General features: G+C 41.1%; 1 protein-coding gene and 1 long non-coding RNA gene across 2 annotated transcripts in view; one reads left to right on the forward strand and one right to left on the reverse strand.

Moving 5' to 3' along the window:
* LOC115900285 overlaps window positions 1-25,058 on the reverse strand; it is a 148,202-nt gene that overhangs the window by 71,982 nt on the left and 51,162 nt on the right. The window lies entirely within an intron of this gene.
* LOC104666703 (cell cycle control protein 50C) lies at window positions 56-24,809 on the forward strand. Its single transcript, XM_010368834.1, has 7 exons — window positions 56-247; window positions 4,611-4,721; window positions 9,659-9,760; window positions 10,851-10,938; window positions 11,397-11,537; window positions 20,427-20,636; window positions 24,619-24,809. The coding sequence occupies exons 1-7, from the start codon at window positions 56-58 to the stop codon at window positions 24,807-24,809; spliced, it is 1,035 nt and encodes a 344-aa protein (XP_010367136.1).

Consider the following 25,058-nt stretch of genomic DNA (forward strand, 5'->3'; position numbering starts at 1 on the left):
TGAGTAAAAATGTTCTAAATGTCCCAAAAGTATCTGAGTCACCTGCAGGACCAAAATGGAGGAGAGACCACAGCATCGCCCGTCCAGATTGCCAGACAACTCTGCCCTGAAGCAGCAGGAGTTACCCGCCCACCGGCTATATTTCACGGCCAGGAGAGTCCTCTTTGTCTTTTTCACAACAGGAATATTCTGCCTTTGTATGGGCATCATCCTTATATTGTCTGCAAGGAGCACTCAGGAAATAGAGGTTTGTCCCATCTTACGTTTTGAATGCAGTTTCTGAGAATTTTCAGCTTTGGCACCATACGTGAGTATGGTCAGTTTGAGAACACAGCCCCTCAAGAGCGTCTGTATGAGATGGGATCATCCCTCTTTCTGCTGGCAGTCACAGATGGTGACAGAGTCTGTGTAGAGTGGCTTTGTTCATCCCTGCTCCCTCTTGAGGGCAGTTACTCTCATGCCAGTGAGTTCAGACATATTTGTGTGCAAGGGACTGACAAAGTTAGAAGCTTTTTTTTTTTTTTTTTTTTTTTTTTTGAGATGGAGTCTTGCTCTGTTACCCAGGCTGCCGTGCAGTGGCACAGCCTTGGCTCACTGTAACCTCCACCTCCCGTGTTCAAGCAATTCTACTGCCTCAGCCTCCCTAGTAGCTGGGATTACAGGCACCTGCCACCACACCTGGCTAATTTTTTTGTATTTTTATTAGAGATGGGGTTTCACCATGTTGGCCAGGCTGGTCTTGAACTCCTGACCTCATGATCCACCTACCTCGGCCTCCTGAAGTGCTGGGATTATAGGCGTGAGCCACTGCGCCTGGCTGAAGCTTTTTTCTTATGCTGGCAGGGAAGAGACCAAGTGACTAATAGAGGCAGAAGGAGAGTCAAGGCCACATGACTGCCAGAGACCCATGAGTCATATTGATAAAAAGAGCAAAGTGTCGGCCGGGCGCGGTGGCTCAAGCCTGTAATCCCAGCACTTTGGGAGGCCGAGGCGGGCGGATCACAAGGTCAGGAGGTCGAGACCATCCTGGCTAACACAGTGAAACCCCGTCTCCACATAAAAAATACAAAAAATTAGCCGGGCGAGATGGCGGGCGCCTGTAGTCCCAGCTACTCGGGAGGCTGAGGCAGGAGAATGGCGTGGACCTGGGAGGCGGAGCTTGCAGTGAGCTGAGATCCGGCCACTGCACTCCAGCCTGGGTGACAGAGCGAGACTCTGTCTCAAAAAAAAAAAAAGAGCAAAGTGTCCAAGATACAGATCTTCAATATTGCCCCACTTTCAAGCATTGTGTCTTTCCCTTTGCAGATGAACTCCCTCTGAGATCCAGGAAAGACAAAAGCCCAAGTCTTTCTGGCATCTTAAGGATATTTAGCAAAACTAAGTTCTACTCAGAGTGAGAAAAGCTGATGCTGAGGGCAGACCTCCCAGGAACAAGCCTTTTGCCAACTTAACAAGCTGTTTGAGGATGAGAATCCCTGAAGCTGGTCTAGAGAGGGAAGACAAGAGCTAGTCTAAGGCTTGATTGGCCATGCCCATATTCAATCTAATGAATTAAGTATATGTTTCATCCATATCAACTCCAGGCAGATTTCTGGACATCCCAGACCGCATGAGCTCCACTCTGAAAGAAGTAACCATGGAAAGCTGATCTATTCCCTCTCCCCGCATGGCTACTGGCAAAATTAAGATGAAGGCCAAGTCTACCAACATTAGTTTACAATTTTTGAGTGTCGGCTCAGTGCGGTGGCTCATGCCTGTAATCCCAGCACTTTGGAAGGCTAAGGCGGGTGGATCACCTGAGGTCAGGAGTTCAAGACCAGTCTGGCCAACATGGTGAAACCCTGTCTCTACTAAAAATACAAAAATTAGCCAGGCGTGGTGGTGCATGCCTGTAATTCCAGCTACTCAGGAGGCTGAGGCAGGAGAATCACTTGAACCTGGGAGGCAGAGGTTGTAGTGAACAAAGATTGCACCTCCACACTCCAGCCTGGGTGACACAGCGAGACTCCATCTCAAAATAAAATAAAATTTATAAGTGTCTGAAGGTGCCTAAGGGTTCTGTTGACTATGCAGAAGAGTAAGATGAGGAAGAGTGGATTCGTGCCCTCAATGAGCTGAGAACAGAATAGGTGAAATAGTATGTAGTAAGAACAGAGAGCTTAGCTATGGCTGGCTGTTTACTGCATCACCACCCGCTTCCTTGCACATTGCCCAGTATGTGATAGGCACACACTTATTGAAAGAATGGACTAGGGCAGATAGTGTAGAACCCAAAGAGGAAAATGTCTTTTCAGGCTCTACTCCTCCTCCCAAAGCACACTGCTCTGTTGCCTCTCTACTTAACATTTTTTCCTCCCCACTTCCAGCTCCCAGAGCTTATCTCCCTGGGAATTAAATGACAGCAAGACCTCCAGTGTTATATGTAAACTCCCACCAGCCTCCACCATGTGGCAGAGGCAAAATGGCAGGAGGAGATGAACCTTACCTTGCTGAAGGGGATAGCAAAGGAATGGGCTTACAACGTTGATGTCCATTTCCACAGAGTTCATGCAATTTACTTTTCTACTTTCTTCCTCACCAATCCCTTTCATTCTGGTTCTTCCTTCCCACGTCATTCTTTCTTCCTCCCTTGCAACCCTGCCCCCCACCCACCCATTGTGGAGTGCAGCCTTCACTAAGAGGTACCCATGCATGAGAAGGTGACCTCATTCCATACCAACTATTGGCCATGGCCACTCCGCAAACAGAATGCTTTTATCTCATGAAATCTACAGGCATTTTCCAACTAACTTTGTTTCTTTAGTTGCTTCAGATAGGATTGCTTCTGACACTTCACTTTTATACTCAAAAACCAGTGTTTCATTTTATTGGGTGATAATATAGAGTACACACTCCAGGCCAATGTGATCAGGCACAGACATCATAGAAAAGACTTCTGAGCCTTTCTTCTCACTCAGCCCTGGGGTACAAGGATGTGCTCTCTCTGCAGTTCACTTTAAACAAGAATAATTTCTGCCTCTCCAAAATTCTATGAGAAGCAGACTGTGATCGTTGCTCCATCTCATAGCTATTCATGTACAAGTCCACTCAAGCAGCAAACTGAGGATACTGTCATTGCATAGACAATAGATAAGGGATTTTTTTAGGCAAAAAAGCACCATGGATATCAACTACTCAAAAATTATTTGATCATGAAATATTTTCTTGAGTACTACACTGATAGAACTCACAAGAGGAATTCATGAAGTAGCATGTATACTACTACAATAACCTCACAGATCAATTAATTGCTGCATGAAATGATGTTGATGGGCAAAATGTGGGCCCTAGAGGTTAAGCACTTAACTCAAGGTCAGAGATTGGCTGAACTAGAACCCCAGTTTCCTCAGACACCATTCAGTATGCTGTCTCTCCATTGGGATACGGCCCTGTTCTTTAATGCTTTTTATAAATTGAAATGTAGTCCACGAACAGAAATGGCATAAACATTTTCAAAATAATAGTTCAAGTCTTGCTGTGTATTTAAAGAATGATTTAGCTACATATAAGCATCTAAGTAAGTGTAGCATTTTCACTAATCTTCAATTTAGTGTTCACACTTCACCTTTGGGCTTCAAAACCCTTAGTAGCTTTACAAGGATGCAAAATTCCTTCTGTCTTCCTTATTAGTCTTCCCTTCAAAGGAATCTTAACTTCTACTAGCACCTTACCAAGGAGAAAGCCACTCCCTTGCTTCCCTGCTCCTCACACTCCCATAATCGTCTAATCACTCCTCAAGACAGTGAGGGCAAGGCAGAAGCAGCCCACTGCAGCACCCAGGACAGCCCCAGGGCCCCTGAGATGAACATTCTTGCAGATAAGGCAGAAGTACAGCCCTGTGCCCACTCTCCTGAGCCTCTCCTCTTTACTCTTCTAGCTGCATCTTCACAGAACTCAGTGCCTCAGCCAGAGCTCACAGGAGCCACCCATTTGGGACATACTACCCTTTTTTTTTTTTTTTCTTTTTTTAAGGAGTCCATTAAACTATTTTTCACAGAATTGTACTTTTAAAAAACAGAATGCAACAGCATTTTAGGACCAGAATAATTCAACATATGTCAATAATCTTACATTTTGGAAACACTTCTTTTTCTGTTTGGTCATTTTTAATAACTTCCTCTGGATGCCATGTAGAATAATTCACTAGTATAAATATTTTCCATACAATAGAATGGAAAAACAGTGAAGTGACTTCCCCATAAAGTTGATTAGACTCAGGATGTAAGCCTAGTTCTCATGAGTCATTGACTAATACCTTCCTAGTAACTGACACCTCTTTATGATCGGGGGTAAAGCTTCATCACAACGGGTTATATAAATATGCAACAGAAACACTGAACTCTGGGCCAGTGGCAAAATGCTGCCAGTCCCCAGATAAAAGACTGTGGGAAGGCCCACACCTCCTGAACATCCCCAGAAACACTGGCCCTACACATGGGCTGCCACATTCGTGTCCCAGACTCTATGCGCCTGACCCAGACAGGCGGAGACTTGGTTGGACTCCAGATTTGAATTTTAAGATATGTACCCATGTAACTTTTTAATTAATCGTTTTTTTCCTTGCCTGACAGATTAATTACACAAGAATATGTGCAAATTGTGCAAAACTGCGGGAAAATGCCTCTAATTTTGACAAAGAATGCACCTGCTCTATTCCCTTTTACCTTTCAGGAAAAATGATGGTAGGTGAAATTCAAGAAACTTCAGTTGACTTTACACTGATCTATTCCTATGTAACACTTAGCAGTAAGTTCACAATTTCCATGAAATGCTTTCCAAAACTGAAAATATAAAAAATAAAGCAGGACGGTGGTGGGGAATCCGAAAGAGTGTTGAGTTCATATCCCCTCCCTCCTTTTTGAGTATTATTCTCCTCCTTTGTTTCTTTGTTTCTAAGTTGCACAATTCTTTACCTATCCAACTTTGTAACATAAATCTTATCTACCAAACAGGTTTTACTCTAAATATCAGCACAGGAACTGTGTGTGAATTTACATGGAATTTAACCACTAATTTTATAGTGAGAAAATTAATGTGCTAAGAGGTGAAGTAACTTAGCTAAGGTCACACAGTAGGTTGGTGTCAGGGGTCTCCCCAAGTCATTCCACATGTGCAATTACCTATTTCCCAAGGGGACAGTCTGGCTGTCAGGCACTGTGAGAAATGCCAAATAAATATTGAGAGAAGTCCCCACTCACGGGCTGATTTAAGTCTCATGTTAGTCAAGTCCTCTGAGAAGCAGATGCCAAGACAGGGTTAGACATCCGAGAGATTTACTGGGCAAAGCCTCTGAGGGGAAACGGGGAAGGAGCAGGAGGAGGTTGGGAGAGCGCTGATCCTTAGAAAGGGGAGGGGAGGAGAAGAGAGAAGGAAGGAGGGAGGGGAGGAGAGAAGTGAGGAATGTTTTTCAGGAGGTGATGAGTCTGGTTTGGAACCAGCTGAATTTCAGATGGGAGCAGGGCCTTGAGGTAGAATGCTCAGTGAGCAGCTCAAGAGAAGGCCGCCCTGTACCTAGATTCAGCCCATGTAGAGTTACTTATGAAGGGGAAGGATGGGGGACCGGGTCCGCATGGAGGATGCTGCAGGGGGAAAGGTGCCGTGTCCAGAAACAGAACAGGACCTTAAAGTACATTTGAGGAGTTGAAGGAAATCAAATTTTTCATTTGATTAAGTCTTGACTAACAAGTAAGACTGTGAAGGCCATGAAAAGGCTCCTCTCAGATCTCCTGCAGGGAGTGTAATTGAGGGATATCACCAGCTGCTGTGCTCTGAAAGCAGTGTGTTTGCACCAAGGTCATGCTTCCACGGCCACCTCAGCCAGTGGCTGAGCACAGCAGGGACATCGAGGTGGGTTCTTTCCTGGGAGTGGGGACTCTTCTGATGGGTGTCTTTGGGGATTTCCTGTCAGCCTTGCTGAAACTTTTTTTTTTTATTATTATTATACTTTAAGTTCTAGGGTACATGCGCATAACGTGCAGGTTTGTTACATATGTATACTTGTGCCATGTTGCTGTGCTGCACCCATCAACTCGTCAGCACCCATCAATTCATCATTTATATCATGTATAACTCCCAATGCAATCCCTCCCCCCTCCCCCCTCCCCATGATAGGCCCTGGTGTGTGATGTTCCCCTTCCCGAGTCCAAGTGATCTCATTGTTCAGTTCCCACCTATGAGTGAGAACATGCGGTGTTTGGTTTTCTCTTCTTGTGATAGTTTGCTAAGAATGATGGTTTCCAGCTGCATCCATGTCCCTACAAAGGACGGAAACTCATCCTTTTTTATGGCTGCATAGTATTCCATGGTGTATATGTGCCACATTTTCTTAATCCAGTCTGTCACAGATGGACATTTGGGTTGATTCCAAGTCTTTGCTATTGTGAATACTGCCGCAATAAACATACGTGTGCATGTGTCTTTGTAGTAGAATAATTTATAATCCTTTGGGTATATACCCAGTAGTGGGATGGCTGGGTCATATGGTACATCTAGTTCTGGATCCTTGAGGAATTGCCATACTGTTTTCCATAATGGTCGAACTAGTTTACAATCCCACCAACAGTGTAAAAGTGTTCCTATTTCTCCACATCCTCTCCAACAACTGTTGTTTCCTGATTTTTTAATGATTGCCATTCTAGCTGGTGTGAGATGTTATCTCATTGTGGTTTTGATTTGCATTTCTCTGATGGCGAGTGATGATGAGCATTTTTTCATGTGTCTGTTGGCTGTATGAATGTCTTCTTTTGAGAAATGTCTGTTCATATCCTTTGCCCACTTTTTGATGGGGTTGTTTGTTTTTTTCTTGTATATTTGTTTGAGTTCTTTGTAGATTCTGGATATTAGCGCTTTGTCAGATGAGTAGATTGCAAAAATTTTCTCCCATTCTGTAGGTTGCCTGTTCACTCTGATGGTATCTTGGCCCTTCCTCCCTCACTCTCTTCACCCTCTCTTACTACCCTCCTTCCTTCCTTTCTTCTTTCCTCTCTCCTTTTGTCTTGAGGGCTCAGAATGCTAAAGTTTTTGGAAAAAAAAAAAAAAACCCAAAAGGGCTTCAATTCCCATCTGTCAGTGTCCTTCAAAACTAAAACAGCAAATGAAGTGTTACCAGCTGCTAACCATTCCCTTCAGGCAGAGCCTTCTCATAAAAACCCAACTAAACTACTTAGAGCAATCACAGGGCCTTCAGCTTGGCAGCTACCATGCATGACACTGCGGAACCACAGCAATGAATCCACGCAAGACTCTGTCTTAAAATAAACAAAGAAATCCTGCACAAAGTGCCACTGAATTTAAAGAGAAGAAACACCATAAAGTGAATTGTGCTTCCAGGGACCATCAAGAAGATGATCTTGGAGGCCTCGTTCAGCTAAATCTTGGACAAAGAATCACTGAAAAGAGGTTATGGAAACACCCCAGTCCCTAGTATGCCGAGTATTCTGTGCCTGTTTATTTTGTCATTTATGTGAACATATAACTCTGATTAAGTAGAATTCTCTTTTTAGCTTCCAAGAAAATGTAAGGTAAATTGCATTCTGTGGATTTCATATTTTCTATCACCATGGGTCAACAATAGAGGTTCCTGCTTTAGATGAGGAGATGTAATGGGTCCTTCCCACTAAGCCTGGCTTGCTTGCCTTCATGCCAACACTCCCTGTTGACTTGATGCAGCCTGCTTCTTCGCCATGGCCCAGCATCTCCTTTTTCAGTGTTCCGGAAATTATTCTCTTACAAGTGACTGAGCTCTTCAGCCTTTCTTGCATTCTAAAGCTGGCCACATTTACCATGACTTTACTTCCCTGTTTACCATGGGTAGCACCTCCCATTTTCCATACTCATCTTAAAGAAGATGCTCTTAAGGTCCTTAGGAAATAAGGCCAAAGCCTTTCCAAAATGCTGTTTTTGCACAGGGTAAAAGAATCAATGGACTCAGGGACTTATAAAGGAATGCTTTTGTACTTCTAGCACTGAATATAGCACCCAACACATGGGAAGCACTTAATAAAAGTTAGGCTTTTATATTTTTGGAGTCAGGTCTTCATTATTTTGGAGGTATGGAGTGTATTCATTTTAAACAGCTACATTGGACATTTCTATATGTGCTGTTAGTAAAATCTATGAATATGATAGTTAAATCCATATGGATATTTCCATATGTGCTATTAATAAAATCTGTATCAAGTCTGCCTGGAGAATTTCCAGGGCCTTAATATATTACCATAAAGGTAGAACCATGGTGGTAGGTTGTGGCTGGGCAGCCTTACTTACATGGCAGCATACATGAAAGACGTATCTCTCCTGACAACAAGGCTACTTATTGCTAGGGTGAAAATCACCTTCTTTCTTTTGGATCAGTGAATTATTACATCTTTCTCTCTATAACAAATAGTTCACCATTTCTTAAGCAAGTATGATGTGCCAGGTACTGCATTAGATCCTAGAAATTAAAAAAACAAAAATTTTAGGCCGGGTGCGGTGACTCATGCCTGTAATCCCAGCACTTTGGGAGGCTGAGGCTGGTGGATCATGAGGTCAGGAGATGGAGACCATCCTGGCTAAGGCGGTGAAACCCCGATTCTACTAAAAATACAAAAAAATTAGCAGGGTACGGTGGCGGGTACCTGTGGTCCCAGCTACTTGGGAGGCTGAGGCAGGAGAATGGCGTGAACCCAGGAGGCGGAGCTTGCAGTGAGCCAAGATGGCGCCACTGCACTCCAGCCTGGGCGACAGAGCAAGACTCCATCTCAAAAAAAAATAAATTAAAAATAAATAAATAAATAAATAAATAAACAAATAAATAAATAAATAAATTCCTAGAGTGGGCTGCAAGGAACTTCCAATCTCGTGCCTTTCACATGCTCAGTGTACACATGCACCTAAATTGCTCAATGGCTTGAATTTTAAATTCTTTTTCATGGATTTGCTGTAAAATCACGTGATTTTTGCTGTCAACCACAACCTCTAGGCAAAGCATTTTTCCTCATATTTCTGGGACATGATGACATTTATAAAACCAGATTTTCTGTATTGAAAATATGCTTGATTATAAAAATTTTTCAATGAAAAGAACGTAGCAGCCCTTAAAAAAACATGCAAAAATAGTTATTTAGTTATTCCAACAATTCTGATTAGACCAGGATTTCCCACTGTATTTTTTTTTTTTTTTTTTTTTTTTTTTGAGATAGGGTCTCACTCTGTCACCCAGGCTAGAGTGCAATGACACGATCATAGCTCACTGTAACTTTGAATTTCTGGGCTCAAGGGATCCTCTCCTCAGCCTCTAGAGTAGCTGGAACTATAGGCGCATGCCACACCAGCCTAATTTTTCTTTTTTTCTTTTTCTGTAGAGACAGGGTTTTGCTACATTGCCCAGCCTGGTCTCAAACCCCTGGCCTCAAGTGATTCTCCTGCCTTGGCCTCCCAAAGCACTGGGATTATAGGCGTGAGCCACTGTGCGCAGCCCCAAAATTGATTTTTTTTAAATGATTTATTGGGTTTCTATTTCCCATAAATAGGCTTTGAGTTTCTATCAATTTTTTTCTGTGCTTTTATTTTAAAATTTCCATGTTTATTAATATTCCAGTTAATTTTTCTTACTCTCCTCTTCTTTTCTCCCACACAGGGTAATATTTATATGTACTACAAATTGTATGGCTTCTATCAGAACCTGTATCGATATGTTCGATCCAGAAGTAATAGACAACTGATGGGCAAAGACATAAAAGTAAGGCTTGATTTAATCTGCTATAATACTCTTTCTTTTTTTAAACCAAGTGGATTTTTCAGTCTAAAAGAAGAGACAGAAGATAAACTCAAATGCTACAAAACAGAAATGCTGATTTCATTCTTGTGTAAACTGAAGGGACTAGGTATTCAGGATAACTGTTATTGAAAAGTAGCACTTTCCCTCTTTAGAGCAGTGATGTGAATCTTGTCCAACTGAACGGTGATCCCTTCATGCACCATTTTGATAGCAACCTTGAGTAGTTAGTCTCAGCGTGGCTGAGCCTAACTACCATTGTCCTTCCTGTCATTGGGGCCTTCAATCCAGCCTACTTTAAGGAAATTAGATTCTATTCGATTGAGTAAAAGCCTTTTGCTTTAATCGAATACCTTTTAAAACCTATGATTATACATTTTTACTCTTGGTAGATGATACTCAGCGTGCGTAAGAAAAGCTAGAAAGAAATTTTTTTCCATAGCAACATTATTATACTGAAGTGATTTTTAGCAACCACTCTTTTAAAAATGTATTTGGTAGTTGTGTGCATGGATTCCCTGTGATAAGTCATCTAGTGGTAGACTCATGATTTTTATACTTTTCTGAATGTAATACTTCAATATTGTCGAGGCCCTGAGTGATTGTGTGGAACAAAGCCCCCCACCACCTCCACAACCCCATTAGATAGTGATACAAGTGAAAAGTAAGTTGTTACTGTTTTAACCACTAAAATAAAATAAGCTACATGTCAATAAAAAGAGGTTTTAAAAATGTACTTCATTATAGGTTTAGCGTGATATATAGCACAGCCAGTAAGGTAAAGTTCCTTCTTGCAGACATTTTAGGTATGCTATGTATTATTAATGAGGAAGAAACACAGAGACACACATCCACACACATACATATCTCCAAAACACACAAATTTCCCAGTCTCAGTAAACCAGAAGCCTAAGAAAACCAGGCAGCAGTCTGTAATCTTAGTCACTGCCAATAAGTCACTGGGGGGTGATTTACATTGCCAATGTTCTCACTTTTAACATTCTAAGAGAGTTTACCAAAAGCATGTCTCATTGCCGTATCCTCTTGCATCCAGGCTGTTGACGACTGTGCCCCATTTAAAATGTCCGACAATAAGACCCCTATCGTTCCTTGTGGTGCTATTGCCAACAGCATGTTCAATGGTAGGTGACTTTTCCTATCGCATGTTCAATGGTAGGTGACTTTTCCTATCTCCATGATGTACCCTTTCATGAGTGTGTAACAACCTAAATGTCCAGAAATTCACCTCTGAAGCTCAGTGGCAGTTTTTTGTTTTGTTCCATTTTAATTCTGTAAACATCATCTGGACTAAGCCAGAGCACTGACTTACAGTATATCATTTGCAAATAATTTCTGTCTTGCCAAATATCTGAAGGAATAGTCAAGGAACATGAGTTAAATGGAGTTTAAGGGTATTTTTCAATAATTGGCTCAATTTTGGCAGGAAAAAGAATAGTCTTGTGATTCTAACATCCATGGCATGTAGAAGTGTTGAGAGTCTGCAAAATCCCTGATTTGTCAGCTGTGTCTGATTCTGCATTTCAAAGGGTGGCAAAATTGCTAGACTGCATCTCTAACATAATTTTTAATTTCCTTACAGACACCATAATTCTTTTACACAACATTAATTCATCTGTACAAATCAAAGTGCCAATGCTAAAGAGTGGACTTACTTGGTGGACAGATAAGTATGTCAAATTTCAGAATCCAAGTTCCAAGAATCTTGCTGATGAATTTAGAGGTAAGATCCATACAGTAGCTCAATATACTTATCTCTTTATGAAAACTTTGTTTCTTACATGTGGGGAAATGTTTATGAATCCTCCTTCTTTATCTCCTTGTTGACTCCTTTTTGTTCTAACTCTCCCTACCATGAACATCTCCAATGCACACCTATCAAAAACATGAAAAGATTGATGCCCTGGTTTCTTCCAGTTTTCATTAGGGAATAGACAATGGTTTAAGACACTTACTGCTTCAGCAATAATAAGGATGAACATGTAATTTCTTGTCCAAACTGGTACCCTTTAGAGAGTGAAAGGGGGCACTTGAATAGCTATATACTTACTTAAAATTTTTATATATCAATCAATAAATTGACATCATATTGATGGACTTATAAAATAATCCAATTTAAAACTATTTTCTTAGAAGGCCAAGATAGGCAGATCACTTGAGGACAGGAGTTTGAGATTAGCCTGGCCAAGATTGTGAAACTCTGTCTCTACTAAAAATACAAAAAATTAGCTGAGTGTGGTGGTGCATGCCTGTAGTCCCAGCTACCTGAGAGGATGAGGCTGGAGAATTGCTTGAACCTGAGAGGTGGAGGTTGCAGCAAGCCAGGATTGCACCACTGCATTCCAGCCTGGGTAACAGAGGGAGACTCTTTCCAAAAAAAAAAAAAAAAAAAGAATTCAAAAATCAAAATAGCATGTACATTAAACCCACTTTTAAAAAAACTATTCCAGTTATTCTCTAAACATTAAAAGATAACATAAGCTGAGTCCTGGGGGTGCTTCAAGATGGCTGACTAGATGTATCTGGTACTTGCTTCTTCCACAGACAGGAACCACAGAGAGTGAGTACGTAATCACTCTTGGAACTTACAATACTAGAATTCAACAGAGAAGTGATGGGAGGTGTTACCAGTGGTGAATCCACAGGGGTCTGCAGCAACTTGATTGTTGCCTCCTCTAAGGAAAGAATTCGGCCAAGGGGCAGAAGGCAGAGGGAGAGACCAAGGCGGCAAGTTTTAGAGCAGGAGTGAAAATTAAAAAGTTTTAGTGCAGGAATGAAAGGAAGTAAAGTATCCTCGGAAAAGGGCCAAGCGCGCGACTCGAGAGATCCAAGTGCCCTATTCAGCCTTTGACTTGGGGTTTTATACATTGGTGTGGTTCTGGAATTTGCATCTCTCCTGCCTTGATTTTCCCTTGGGGTGGGCTGTCTGCACACACAATGGCCTGCCAGCATTTGGCAGGGTTAGGCGGCGGGGTGGGGGCACATGCACCATGGGTTTACTAAAGTTGTGCATATGCTCATTTGAGGCATTTTTTTTTTCCTTACCAGTCAAATGTTCCTAGAGGAAAATCATGTATCAGTTAAATGCCTCCATTTTGCCTCTTAGTGTACATGCTTGAGCCTGCTCACCCAACTCCTGAGATTTTATTGGGAAGCTGATGATCACCAGCTTCGGGTATTGTCTACTAGGAGCCTGCTGGTCCCTGGAAATGAATTCCTGGAAACATACAACCTTGTTTGTACTAAGTTTCAATAAAGATTCAAACTTGTTCAAGTTTGAACTAAGTATGAATTAGGAAAAAATAGAAAACCTGAGCAGACAAATAATGAGGAGCAAGATTGAGTCAGTAATAAAAAATCTTCCAACAAAGAAAAAGCCAGGATTGGATGGATTTACTGCAATATCCTACCAAATGTATAAAGAATAACTAATACCAATCCTCCTCAAACTATTCCAAAAAATTGAAGATGAGGGAACTTTCTATAACTCTCTAATTCTGCAAGACTAGCATTATTACTCTGATACCAAAACCAGACAAGGACCCAACAAAATAAATGGAAACTATCCGGCCAATATCCCTGATGAACATGAATGCAAAAATCCTCAACAAAATACTAGAAATCAAATCCAGTGGCACATCAAAAAAAAAAAAAAATACACCATGATCATTACACATTCTATGCATGTAACAAAATTTTACATGCACCTCATAAATATGTACAAATATATCAAAAACAAATAAGTAAAATGTAAATCTTATTTTTATTTTTTATTTTTAGTTACCAGCTCTTACACAGAAAAAGGTGAATTTTTACAAATTTAAAAAATAAAAGTAAATCTAAAAAAGGGATAACAAGCAGAATAATTATTATTCATACATACTCACATGCTTTAATGAGTTTATTGGCCATATCTGTCTTCATCATGTACCTGTGTATTTTTCTAATGAATTTATATATTTTTACCAAGGCCTTGTTAATTTTTTCACAAAATTGTAACCTCTTTTTTTTTTTTTTTTGAGACAGGGTCTCACTTTGTTGCCCAGGCTAAAGTGCAGTGGCTCAATGACCACTCACTGCAGCTTTGACCTCCTAAGCTCAAGCTATCCTCCCAATCAGCAGCCACCCCAAGTAGCTGGGAATACAGGAACATGCTGCCACATCCAGCTATTTTTTTTTTTTTTTTCCAGACAGAGTCTTGCTCCATCGCCCAGGCTGGAGTACAGTGGCGGGATCTTGGCTCACTGCAACCTCCACCTCCCAGGTTCAAGCAGTTCTCCTGTCTCAGCCTCCTAAATAGCTGGGAGTACAGGCACATGCCACCACCGCATGCCACCACCACACCTGGCTAATTTTTGTATTTTTAGTAGAAACAAGGTTTCACCATATTGATCAGGCTGGTCTCGAACACCTGACCTCAGGTGATCCACCCACCTCTGCCTCCCAAAGTGCTGGGATTACAGGCATGAGCCACCACACCCAGCCCCTACCCAGCTAATTTTTAAATTTTTTTAGAGACAGGGTCTCACTATGTTGCCAAGGCTGGTCTTGAACTCCTGGCCTCAAATAATGCTCCTGAGACAAGGATTTGAATGTAATAAACAAACAAACAAACAAACAAACAAGCAATCCTCCTGACTCAGTCTCTCAAAGTGCTGGGATTACAGTCATGAGCCCCCAGGCCTTGCCTGTAATCTTTTTTAAAGTCTCATTTAATGGTTAATCAATTGGAAATTGTTTACATCTTTAGCTGATTCTTTTCTTTTGACCCTAACTTCCTTTACTGAGAAAATATTCTATAGTGCTGAGGTATCTATTATGCTTATGGCCAATTTTACTAAATGGAGGATATTCTCAATTCTAATTTTTTTATTGAAGTATGTTACTATTTTAACCCAAATATTGACATAAGCACTGTCTTTTTGACTTCCCATAAGTTTTTTTTCTCATTTTGGTTCTTTGGAGTGCACCATGAAATGTAGATAAAATCCTACACCTTCTCAATATAGTATCATTCTGACACAGAAAATTTTGTCCAATTGGAAGTACAGCCAAGTGCAGGGGCTCATGTCTGTAATCCCAACACTTTGGGAGGCAAAGGCAGGAGGATTGCTTGAAGCCAGAAGTTTGATACTGGCCTGGGAAATGTTGTAAGATCCTGTTTCTATAAAAACAATAAATAAATAAGAGCACTATCAAAAGAGTCTTCACATATATCAAGAGATTCCAAAGCATAATTACAGAATTTTAAAATTAAATCTTATACATATTTTGAACTCCCATTATGTAGTATATTCAATGATTCCCTTGCTCTTTTAGGGGTAAATTTCAATGCCTTCTTGTTTGCAAGCATGGTTTTCAATAATTACAATTCTCTAAATCTTCTAAAACTAGAGTTTTTGGTATTCCGTATTTCAGATACTTTGTTTAAAGATTTTCAACTACTTTGAACAAAATGCAACCAAAGTTAGAGGGCTTATTTACAGAAAAATCTCAGGGTTGTGGTAGGACACATGGTTTGATACAGAAAAAAGTTATTTAGAGGTTCAAACCCTTCTAAAATTCTGTCTGGTTGATGATGCCCAGCAATGAGAGACCACATATAATACCACATTGAAGTATTTGTTTAATTTAACATGTGTCATTATAAAAATTTTGCAAAGGAAAAATCAGTTTTTTGGCCAGATGCAGTGGCTCACGGCTGTAATCCCAGCACTTTGGGAGGCTGAGGGGGGCAGATCACAAGGTCAGGCATTCGAGACCAGCATAGCCAATATGGTGAAACTGCGTCTCTACTAAAAATACAAAAATTAGCCGGGCGTGGTGGTGGGTGCCTGTAGTCCCAGCTACTTGGGAGGCTGAGGCAGGAGAATCGCTTGAACCAGAGAGGCGGAGGTTGCAGTGAGCCAAGATTGCGCCACTGCACTCCAGCCTGGGCCACAGAGTGAGACTCCATCTCAAAAAAAAGAAAAAGAAAATTCAGTTTTTCTAACTGTTAATATACAAAAATACTTGTATTTGTACAACTACAGCTCTTCTTTTGATTAACAAAATATTGTAGCCTGTTTGGATACAACTGTGAATTATGTATGTACCATGACTAATTTTAAGTACATTTCTTCTCTGTCAATTTCTCAATTTACTAACAGCATTATCTTTACTCGGATGTTGTGCTCCACCAAATCTGCAGTTATGTTGTCACTACAGAACCAAACAATTTAAACCTGATTGTTGAATTCTGTTTAGGGGGTTTTGGTTTTTGGTTTTTGAGGTTTTTTTGAGGCAGAGTCTCTGTCTGTCGCACAGGCTAGAGTGCAGTGACACAATCTCAGCTCACTGCAACCTCCACCTCCCTGGCTCAAGCTATCCTCCCACCTCAGCCTCCTGAGTAGTTGGGACTAGAGGTGCGTGCCACCACACCCAGCTAACTTGTTTGGGGGTTTTTTGTCTGTTTTTTATAGAGATGGGGTTTCACCATATTGCCCAACCTGGTATCAAACTCTTGGGCTAAAGTGGCCCACCCTCCCTGACCTCCCAAAATGCTGGGATTATAGGCATGAGCCACTACACCTGGCCAATTGTTGAATTTTGTAACTGAACTTATAGTAACGTTTATAATAATGTCACAGTTTTCATCATCAAAGATTGAACTTCTAAAAGGTTTGCTTTGACTTCGTGAGGAATCAAACCCACAAAAATCAAATCATTATTATAATTAACCTATTTGATTTTTCTATTTGAAGTATCTGAATACATTCATATAAAATTGACCTCATTTAACTATTTACAAATTATTTTTGCACTAAGCCAACACATTAAAAGCTGCTCTTTGATTACAAAAAAAGAAAACATCAACAACCAGTAGCTAGGCATAGCTGTGCACACCTGCAATCTCTGCTCTCGAGAGGGAGGTTGGGGAGGAGGGTCGCTTGAACCCAGGAGTTCCAGTCCAGCCTGGGCAACATGGCGATACCCCGTCTCTAAACAAACAAAACAAAACAAAATGTAATAAAAAAGTGAAACTAGAAGGAAATTCATTTGATCTAAATGAAAAGTCATGCTCACACAATGATATATAAGTGGAACTTCTACAGATTGTTGTCTTTGGACACAATGTTTAAAAAATAAGCATAAACTTTTGAAGTAGATTCTAATGTTCTTCGGCAGATGTATATCTTTTGATTTGCACATGGTCATTTGAGACCACTATGGTACCCATGGTGGGGGGTAAATATCAACCAATATTGCAAGTATAACGTTCAATCATCTTGAAAAACTGTACTGAACTTTACATGAAATACGTGTTTTCCATTTTTTAGCTCTTCACAGCTAAAATGAATTATTAGCAAATAAGAAACTATTACCAATACAATAGTTATATAGTCACACCATATAATAAGTAACAAGGCCAGGTGCAGTGGCTCAACCCTGTAATCCTAGCACTTTGGGAGGCCAAGGTGGGTGGATCACCTGAGGTCAGGAGCTCGAGACCAGCCTGGCCAACGTGATGAAACCCCATCTCTACTAAAAATACAAAAATTAGCCAGGCATGGTCGCAGGCACCTATAATCCCAACTACTCAGGAGGCTGAGGCAGGAGAATTGCTTGAACCTGGAGGGCGGAGGTTGGAGTGAGCCAACTTCACCCCAGCCTGGACGAAAGAGCAAAACTTCATCTCAAAATAAATAAATATAAAATAAAATAAAGTAACAGAACCACTGTTGCAAGAGAGTTCAAACTACTCTCAGCAGGACTGCTCAGTACCTAGTTCCCACACATGCATCATGTATCCATAACCTAACCCATAATTTTCCACATTTCTCACTGACCCCGTTGATTTGCAGCCTGGCGGTTTCACACATCTCATAGGCTAACACAGAAAGAAACTATTGCCTAACTGGCTGGAATGCTTAACAGCTTGCATGAGTTACAGGGATATGTTTTATTATGTTTTGACTGGAAGGGTCTCTGGTTGACTTTCATGTATAATCATATGTAAAAGTAAGCATTCCATTCACTGCACATGGACATCTCACATATTACTAGATAAGATCATGGCTGGATGCTGGAAGGATGAAATTATATGTACCTCGTGTGGGATACAAGCTAAATTAGATGAGATAATGAACAACAGACATAAACTGGGACTGTGCTAGGCAAACTGATATATATGGTCACTGTATCTATAATTGAACTACTGTTTTCAAAAGGGACTTGGCCACATTCTGCAGCATTTTCTTACCACATAACTGTAGGCCTATACATGAAGGGTCCTTAGCTTTCTCTCATCATTGTTTTCAAAAGGGACTTGGCCACATTCTGTAGCATTTTCTTACCACATAACCATAGGCCTATACACGAAAGGTCCTTAGCTTTCATCTCCTGCTGCACTTTGTTCTTACCTCTATTGTAAGAGTTACCACATTATACTCTAATTATCTGTTTATATACCTGTCATGCCCACAGCCTGTAATCCTTGAAGAAAGAGATTCGGTCTTTCGCAGTTTTGTATAAGACATGCTTAGGAACATAGATTCAGGCCATCTTGAATCTATGCTCCCAAGAAAAAAATAATTTTATTAAAAAAAGAAATGCTTATAGATGAATAAATGGATCAATACAAACGACCCGAATGAACTTAGAAAATGAAGTTGATGTCTCTTAGACCATACTTTTCATACTCTCTGAAGACATGGGATGGCATAGAAGTAGGAGTTGGTAGGGGAGGATAAGCTTGAACCTGCATTTTTAACAAGCCCCCTGGGTGATTCTGATGTCAGTGGCTCATAGCACACACTGCCTTCAGTCATGAGCTCAGGCCAAAGTAGACAGAAGGTGAAGTCCACAGTGCAGGTGCCAAAGGCAATTTCAATTTTGATCAAAATTCTTCTAGCATCAGTGATTGTGGTCTTGGGAAAAGCCAAAATAAGTGGACTGTACAATATTTGCAGAAGATGCTCCAGCAGAGGATTATTTCCCAGGGGAATATAAGTGTAGAAACCTATGTCAGCAGATTAACCCAACAACACTCCACATATACTTTTACAAGCATCACAGCCCAAGCTTAGAAAACAGGTCTGGGTTTCTTTTAGAACATAGTTTAGTCCGTAGGCAGAGATGAGAAAGAGTGACTCCCTATTTAGCATTCTAGCATCCTACAAATAGTAGAACTGGCTTTATGGAAGTAAAATTTTCATTAAGCAATTTACTCTTTCTGACTAGCTCTTTACAATTCTTAATGGTTTTTGTCATCAGATTTAACTGGAACCTTTCATCCCTTTATCTAGCATTTATTTAATACCTACTGTGGGCCAGGCACTAGACTCATTGCTATTGAAAACACAGACGAGGATGACACTGTTCTCAAGTCTCCTATAGAGTGGGAGGGACAAACATGCCTCCTGTTGTAAAGTGGGAAGTGTGAGAATGACAGTAAACCCAACGGGCTCCTCTCCTGGAACCACCCTCCACCCTGTGCTTCCAACATTTCTGCAGCTCCCAAACCTACCAGGCTTCCTGGCTTGAGAACAGGCTCACAATGCCTTTGCTTTCCACTTCCTCCCACTTACCAATTTCTCCTCTCTCCTTCCAGCTTTAGCTCTTAGATGCAGTGCTGCAGTGAACATCTATGTAACTCAATCTTCATGCCATGATTATTTCCTTAGAATACATTCCTAGAAACAGAATTTCTGGGCCAAAATGTATGCAAAATATTAAAGCATTCAATGCATGTTCCTAGATTGCCGAAGAAGTTAGTGCACCTATCTGCTCTGTACAAGAGTTCTCATTTCTACTGCCTCTTCAATGGTTGTCACTTTTTTGTTGTTAAATATTAACCAATTTTTAGATGAAAATGGCATCTTGGTTTAATTTGCACTCCTTAGATTACTAGTAAAATTAAATAAAATAAAGATATTTCCCAATAAAAGTTTTAAAAAGGTATTTCCTATGTTTATCACTGAATGCAAACACCATGATCATTTTGTTCTATTTTTTTAAACGCTTTATATGCATTGAATGTAGTTGAAGACACAGTATGCATATAATTTGATAGTCTGCTCTTTTTTTTTTTTTTTTTCTTTTTTGAGACAGAGTCTTACTCACTCTGTCGCCTAGGTTGGAATGCAATGATGCGATCTCGGCTCACTGCTATCTTCAACTTCCAGGTTCAAGCAGTTCTCCTGCCTCACCCTCCCAAGTAGCTGAGATTACAGGAGTGCACCACCATGCCCAGCTAATTTTTGTATTTTTAGTAGAAATAGGTTTCATCATGTTGGCCAGGCTGGTCTTGAACTCCTGACCTCAAGTGATTCACCCACCTGGGCCTCCCAAAGTGTTGGGACTACAGGCATGAGCCCCCACACCCAGCCAATATTCTGCTCTTTATTAACTTAATGAAAATATCATGAATCTTTAGAACCTTTAAAGCCATTATTTTTCATGGTTGCACACTCAGGTAGCTAACACACACATACACACATTTTTAAAAACTATAATTTCTATTTCTATTTCCTCAAGAATGCAGAAGTTCTTTCATTCTCTACATTCTAAAGAAAGCTGAAGAGAAGAGATGATTTTTTTCTCTATCATATCACTTATTTTCTTCCCACAGGAACCACAAAGCCTCCAAACTGGCCCAAGCCTATCTATGACTTGGATAAAAAGGATCCAAGAAACAATGGCTTCCTCAATGATGACTTCATTGTGTGGATGCGGGCAGCTGCCTTTCCCACTTTCAAAAAACTGTATGGTCGACTCAATCGAACACACCATTTTATAGAAGGCTTGCCTGCTGGTAATTATAGTCTCAACATAACCTATAGTATCCTTTCATACCACTTTTCTTTGTGGAGATGAAAGAAAACCTGGCTGCTGGTTGTTGAGATTCTATACTTTTCTATTTTCCAATCAAATCTGTATACCAAAAAAAAAAAAAAATGTGTAAGGGAGGATAAAATTCTCCTCTTCCCTCCCAGGGGCTCCAGCTGGGACTGACAGATTAACAACAGAAAAGCATATGAATGTTATGCCTTTACATGTACATGTGAGCCCTTACAAGAAAAATGGACACTAAAAAAAGAAGTGACTAAGTCTAAGTGCTCATATGCTAGACTGAACAAAGAATGGCAATTGTAGAAACGTAACTAGGAAGATAAAGGTTAGTTTAGCAAGGCTTTTTTTGTTTGTTTTTGTTTTTGCTTTTTTTTGTTTTTGTTTTTGTAGAATTCTCTCAGTCTCAACTCTCTGGGAGGCCGAGGCAGGCGGATCACGAGGTCAGGAGTTTGAGACCAGCCTGACCAACATGGTGAAACCTGGTCTCTACTGAAAATACAGAAAAAATTAGCCAGGCGTGGTGGCACATGCTTGTAATCCCAGCTACTCAGGAGGGTGAGGCAGGAGAATCACTTGAACCTGGGAGGTGGAGGTTACAGTGAGCCGAGGTCGCACCACTGCAGTTCAGCCTGGGTGACAGACTGAGACTGTCTCAAAAAAAAAAAAAAAAAAAAGAAAGAAAGATTAAATAACACCAGGCCTAGAGATCTGTTAAAAAAAAACTGTGAGGAGAAGCATGCCAGATAGGATGGGAGGAGATGGAAGACTATGAAAATAGGAGTTTGATTAAGTAAATATAGACTAAATATTACCAAAACTGAGCCTACAGAACCTTTTATTCTAGGGAAAAGTATCACAGACCACAGGAGCTCTGGACTCAAGGGACAGGTCCAGTTCATCCAAATCCACGTGAAGTGTGCGACAGGCTCTACACTGAAGACGCCGTGTTCCTCCCTCCCTTAGGCACAAAGCCAGCATGTGGGAGATGGTGCCCTAACGATTAGGGATATATGGTCCAACTCAGGAGACATATGCTTATTTTTACTTTTATTTACATATTTGCTTTTGAGACAGGGTCTTGCTGTGTTGCCCAGGCCAGAGTACAGTGGTGCAGTCACATCTCATTGCAGTCTTGACCTCCTAGATTCGAGTGATCTTCCCACCTCAGTCTCTCAAGTAGCTTGGACTACAGGCACTCACCACCATGCCCAGCTAATTCTATCTCTCTGTTTTTTTTTTTAAGAGATGGGGTCTCCCTTGCTGCCCAAGCTGACACATGCTTAAATATGAGTCTGAATTTTTTCACTTAATGTAAAAATACAAATGTAGCTGTTGATTTGAAAACAAACAGAACTGGCCGGGCGCGGTGGCTCAAGCCTGTAATCCCAGCACTTTGGGAGGCCGAGGCGGGCGGATCACGAGGTCAGGAGATCGAGACCATCCTGGCTAACACGGTGAAACCCCGTCTCTACTAAAAATACAAAAACTAGCCGGGCGAGGTGGCGGGCGCCTGTAGTCCCAGCTACTCGGGAGGCTGAGGCAGGAGAATGGCGTGAACCCGGGAGGCGGAGCTTGCAGTGAGCTGAGATCTGGCCACTGCACTCCAGTCCGGGCGAGAGAGCGAGACTCCGCCTCAAAAAAAAAAAAAAAAAAAAGAAAACAAACAGAACTTAACTTTAGCATAGCACCAAACACTACCTTTAAGAAATTATATATTTAAATGCAATTTACACTAACTCTGTTCTTTAGATTTAATTTTAAAGTCTCCTCTTGATTCTCCCTGAGGTAGCATTCTCTGGAGGCAGAATCATTCCAGGGCTTCTACATGACTTTGAAATTGCAGCCCAATTAGCACCGCTGTGTTCATCCTCCCAAGGCTGCTGGCTAGTTGTTCAATGAGACCCCTAATGGGTCAATTTTAACACAAAACTGTCCACCTCCTTAGTTTCTTTACCTTTCAGGGAGGCTGAATAAGAAATTCTTGGGGAGAAGGGAATGATGGCGTGTGCTCCAGTTCCCTGCTCCAACTTTTCTTCCTTTCCATCCTAGAACAGGTGTGTGGACATCTCCATTCGGACAGGGAAGTGGGCGCATTTCTCAGTCAGAAATGCCCCCACTGATGAGATGCCATCTCTGCCTCTCAACTTTTTGTCTCCTTTTGTTTACTGACCAGGTGGAGCTATGCCTTCAGTTAGTTCCTTTAGCAGGGTGTCTAATTCTGTGAAAATGAAAATGAAAGCCATAAATTGCCTCTGGTGGAGCATTATAGGTACAGATCAAAGAGTAAACTCTTTGAATAAGAATTTCAGTAAACTCCTCTCTCCCTCAAAATTATTATTATTATTATTTATTTATTTATTTATTTATTTATTTTGAGATGGAGTCTCGCCTATGGCCCAGGCTGGAGTGCAGTGGCGCGATCTCGGCTCACTGCACTCCGCTTCCCGGGTTCACGCCATTCTTCCTGCCTCCTCCCGAGTAGCTGGGACTACAGGCGCCTGCCACCACGCCCGGCTAATTTTTTTTGTATTTTTAGTAAAGACGGGGTTTCACCATGTTAGCTAGGATGGTCTCGATCTTCCAACCTCGTGATCCACCCGCCTCGACCTCCCAGAGTGCTGGAATTACAGGTGCGCCCGGCCTCCCTCAAAAAAATTTAAGCAGAGGTTGAAAGTTGCTTAAAACTAGTCTCTCAGGTTAGGCCTTCTGATTCTGTCAATTTTGGGGCTGCCTTACCATCAAAGCAGTTATGGGTGCATTCAAGGAGCAAGAAAAAAACTTCATGCACTGCTATACCACAATGCGTTAGGATGACTTTAGGGTTGGGAGGATGAGGGAGAGGCATGTTCCCAATAACAGAGACATTCTGTTTCTCCTCTCTGGACATGCCCTCCCTGGGTGACTACATTCACAGTCATGTCTTCATGCTAATCCCTCTCAAATGAAAATCTGTGTAAGTAGAACTTCAGTGCTAAGCTTCAGGCCTATACCTGCACTACCTGGGTAGAGCTCTGGTGTGAGTATTATCCAACCAGACTAAGAAAGTGCCTACCACTTCTAAGGGGAAAAAAGATGTTCTGTGTATGAGGAGAAGACCCTCTCATATAGAACTGAGGGAGGGAGAAAGCAGATGGGTTGAGGTGGCACCCAAGGGCCTGGTGACAATGAGGAATTCTGACGGAAAAGGAGAGACCGAACTAGTTCCCTACTAATTTTCCTTGTGCCTTTAAATAGCACGTTGCCAAGTGATTTGAGGCCCTTTAATAGCTTTGCTGGGAAATGCCTCTGTCCTGTGCCGTTGCTATGAGAAGCCTTTCTTTGTTTATTAGTTTGGTTTACAAAAGGCACCAGATGTTTTAAAACCTCAGGCCACATGTATAATCAAAATGACATCATTAAAATGCTAACGATAGCAAACCCACTTCAAACACTTTCTCCCCAGCATGGGGATACTGGCCTTGCGAAAACCCAAATGAATGTACCACCTTTAGTTCGACCACCAAAAATGTTTTGTGATCTTTTTGTTTGTTTGTTTGTTCTTCACTCCCCTTAAAGAATTTTCCCTGAGGTAGGAATTCAAACCTTAGCCTATTAAAGGACTATATAGCCTGCCTGGGTCTCCTGATTCATATTTAAAAATTTAGGTTTGTATTCTTTTCATTTCCTTGGGTTTGTCAAAGGAAATTAAATATATTTGTTCATTATTCAGTTGTCTGTAAGTCGTTCAGATCTGTGTCAGAATCTCTTTTGTAGCTTACAACTATGTAGAGGGAAGGCTTGTTTTCATTTTCATTCCAGCAAGATATAGAGCAGTGCTTGGTAAAGATTAAGTTGCACCATATGAGATTAAATATTTCACCATTTTTTACCAACAAAAAAGCGCAATTTTATATGCGTCAACCTAATATATTCAGTATACGCAATACTACAAATGTGAAGTGTTGAGACAGATCCTTAACAGGTCTTCTTAGACTTTCCAGTAACCAGGTTCCATGGAGAAAAATCAGTTGTTCTCTCCACCCTGACATGGTGTGGGGGTAATAGCCTTTTCTTAGGTCTTGCCTACACAGTGACAGGAGCTATAACATGGTTGGCCTCCTTTGCCATGATGGCAATTCACATCATGCTGAAAAACAAGAAAATGTCCTTCTTCCATCAGTAAAGTCAAGCTTTAAAAAGAAAAGGAGGAAACAAAAATGGACAGTGAAGTAACAGAACCAAAGATGTCTGAAGGGCTTGAAATGACTGGAATGTTTCAACAAGGGGAACTAGATTGACTGAACTAAAATCAATTTGAAATAGATAATGAAGAGAATTTTAGAGTTAAAAAGAAGAAGAAGGAAGAAGAGGGGAGGCATAATTATATGTAGTAAAATGTCCTTGGTATGGGGAGAATAAATCACTCTTGAGC

This window comes from Rhinopithecus roxellana, chromosome 1 (assembly GCF_007565055.1).
Source record: "Rhinopithecus roxellana isolate Shanxi Qingling chromosome 1, ASM756505v1, whole genome shotgun sequence".
NCBI lineage: Eukaryota > Metazoa > Chordata > Mammalia > Primates > Cercopithecidae > Rhinopithecus > Rhinopithecus roxellana.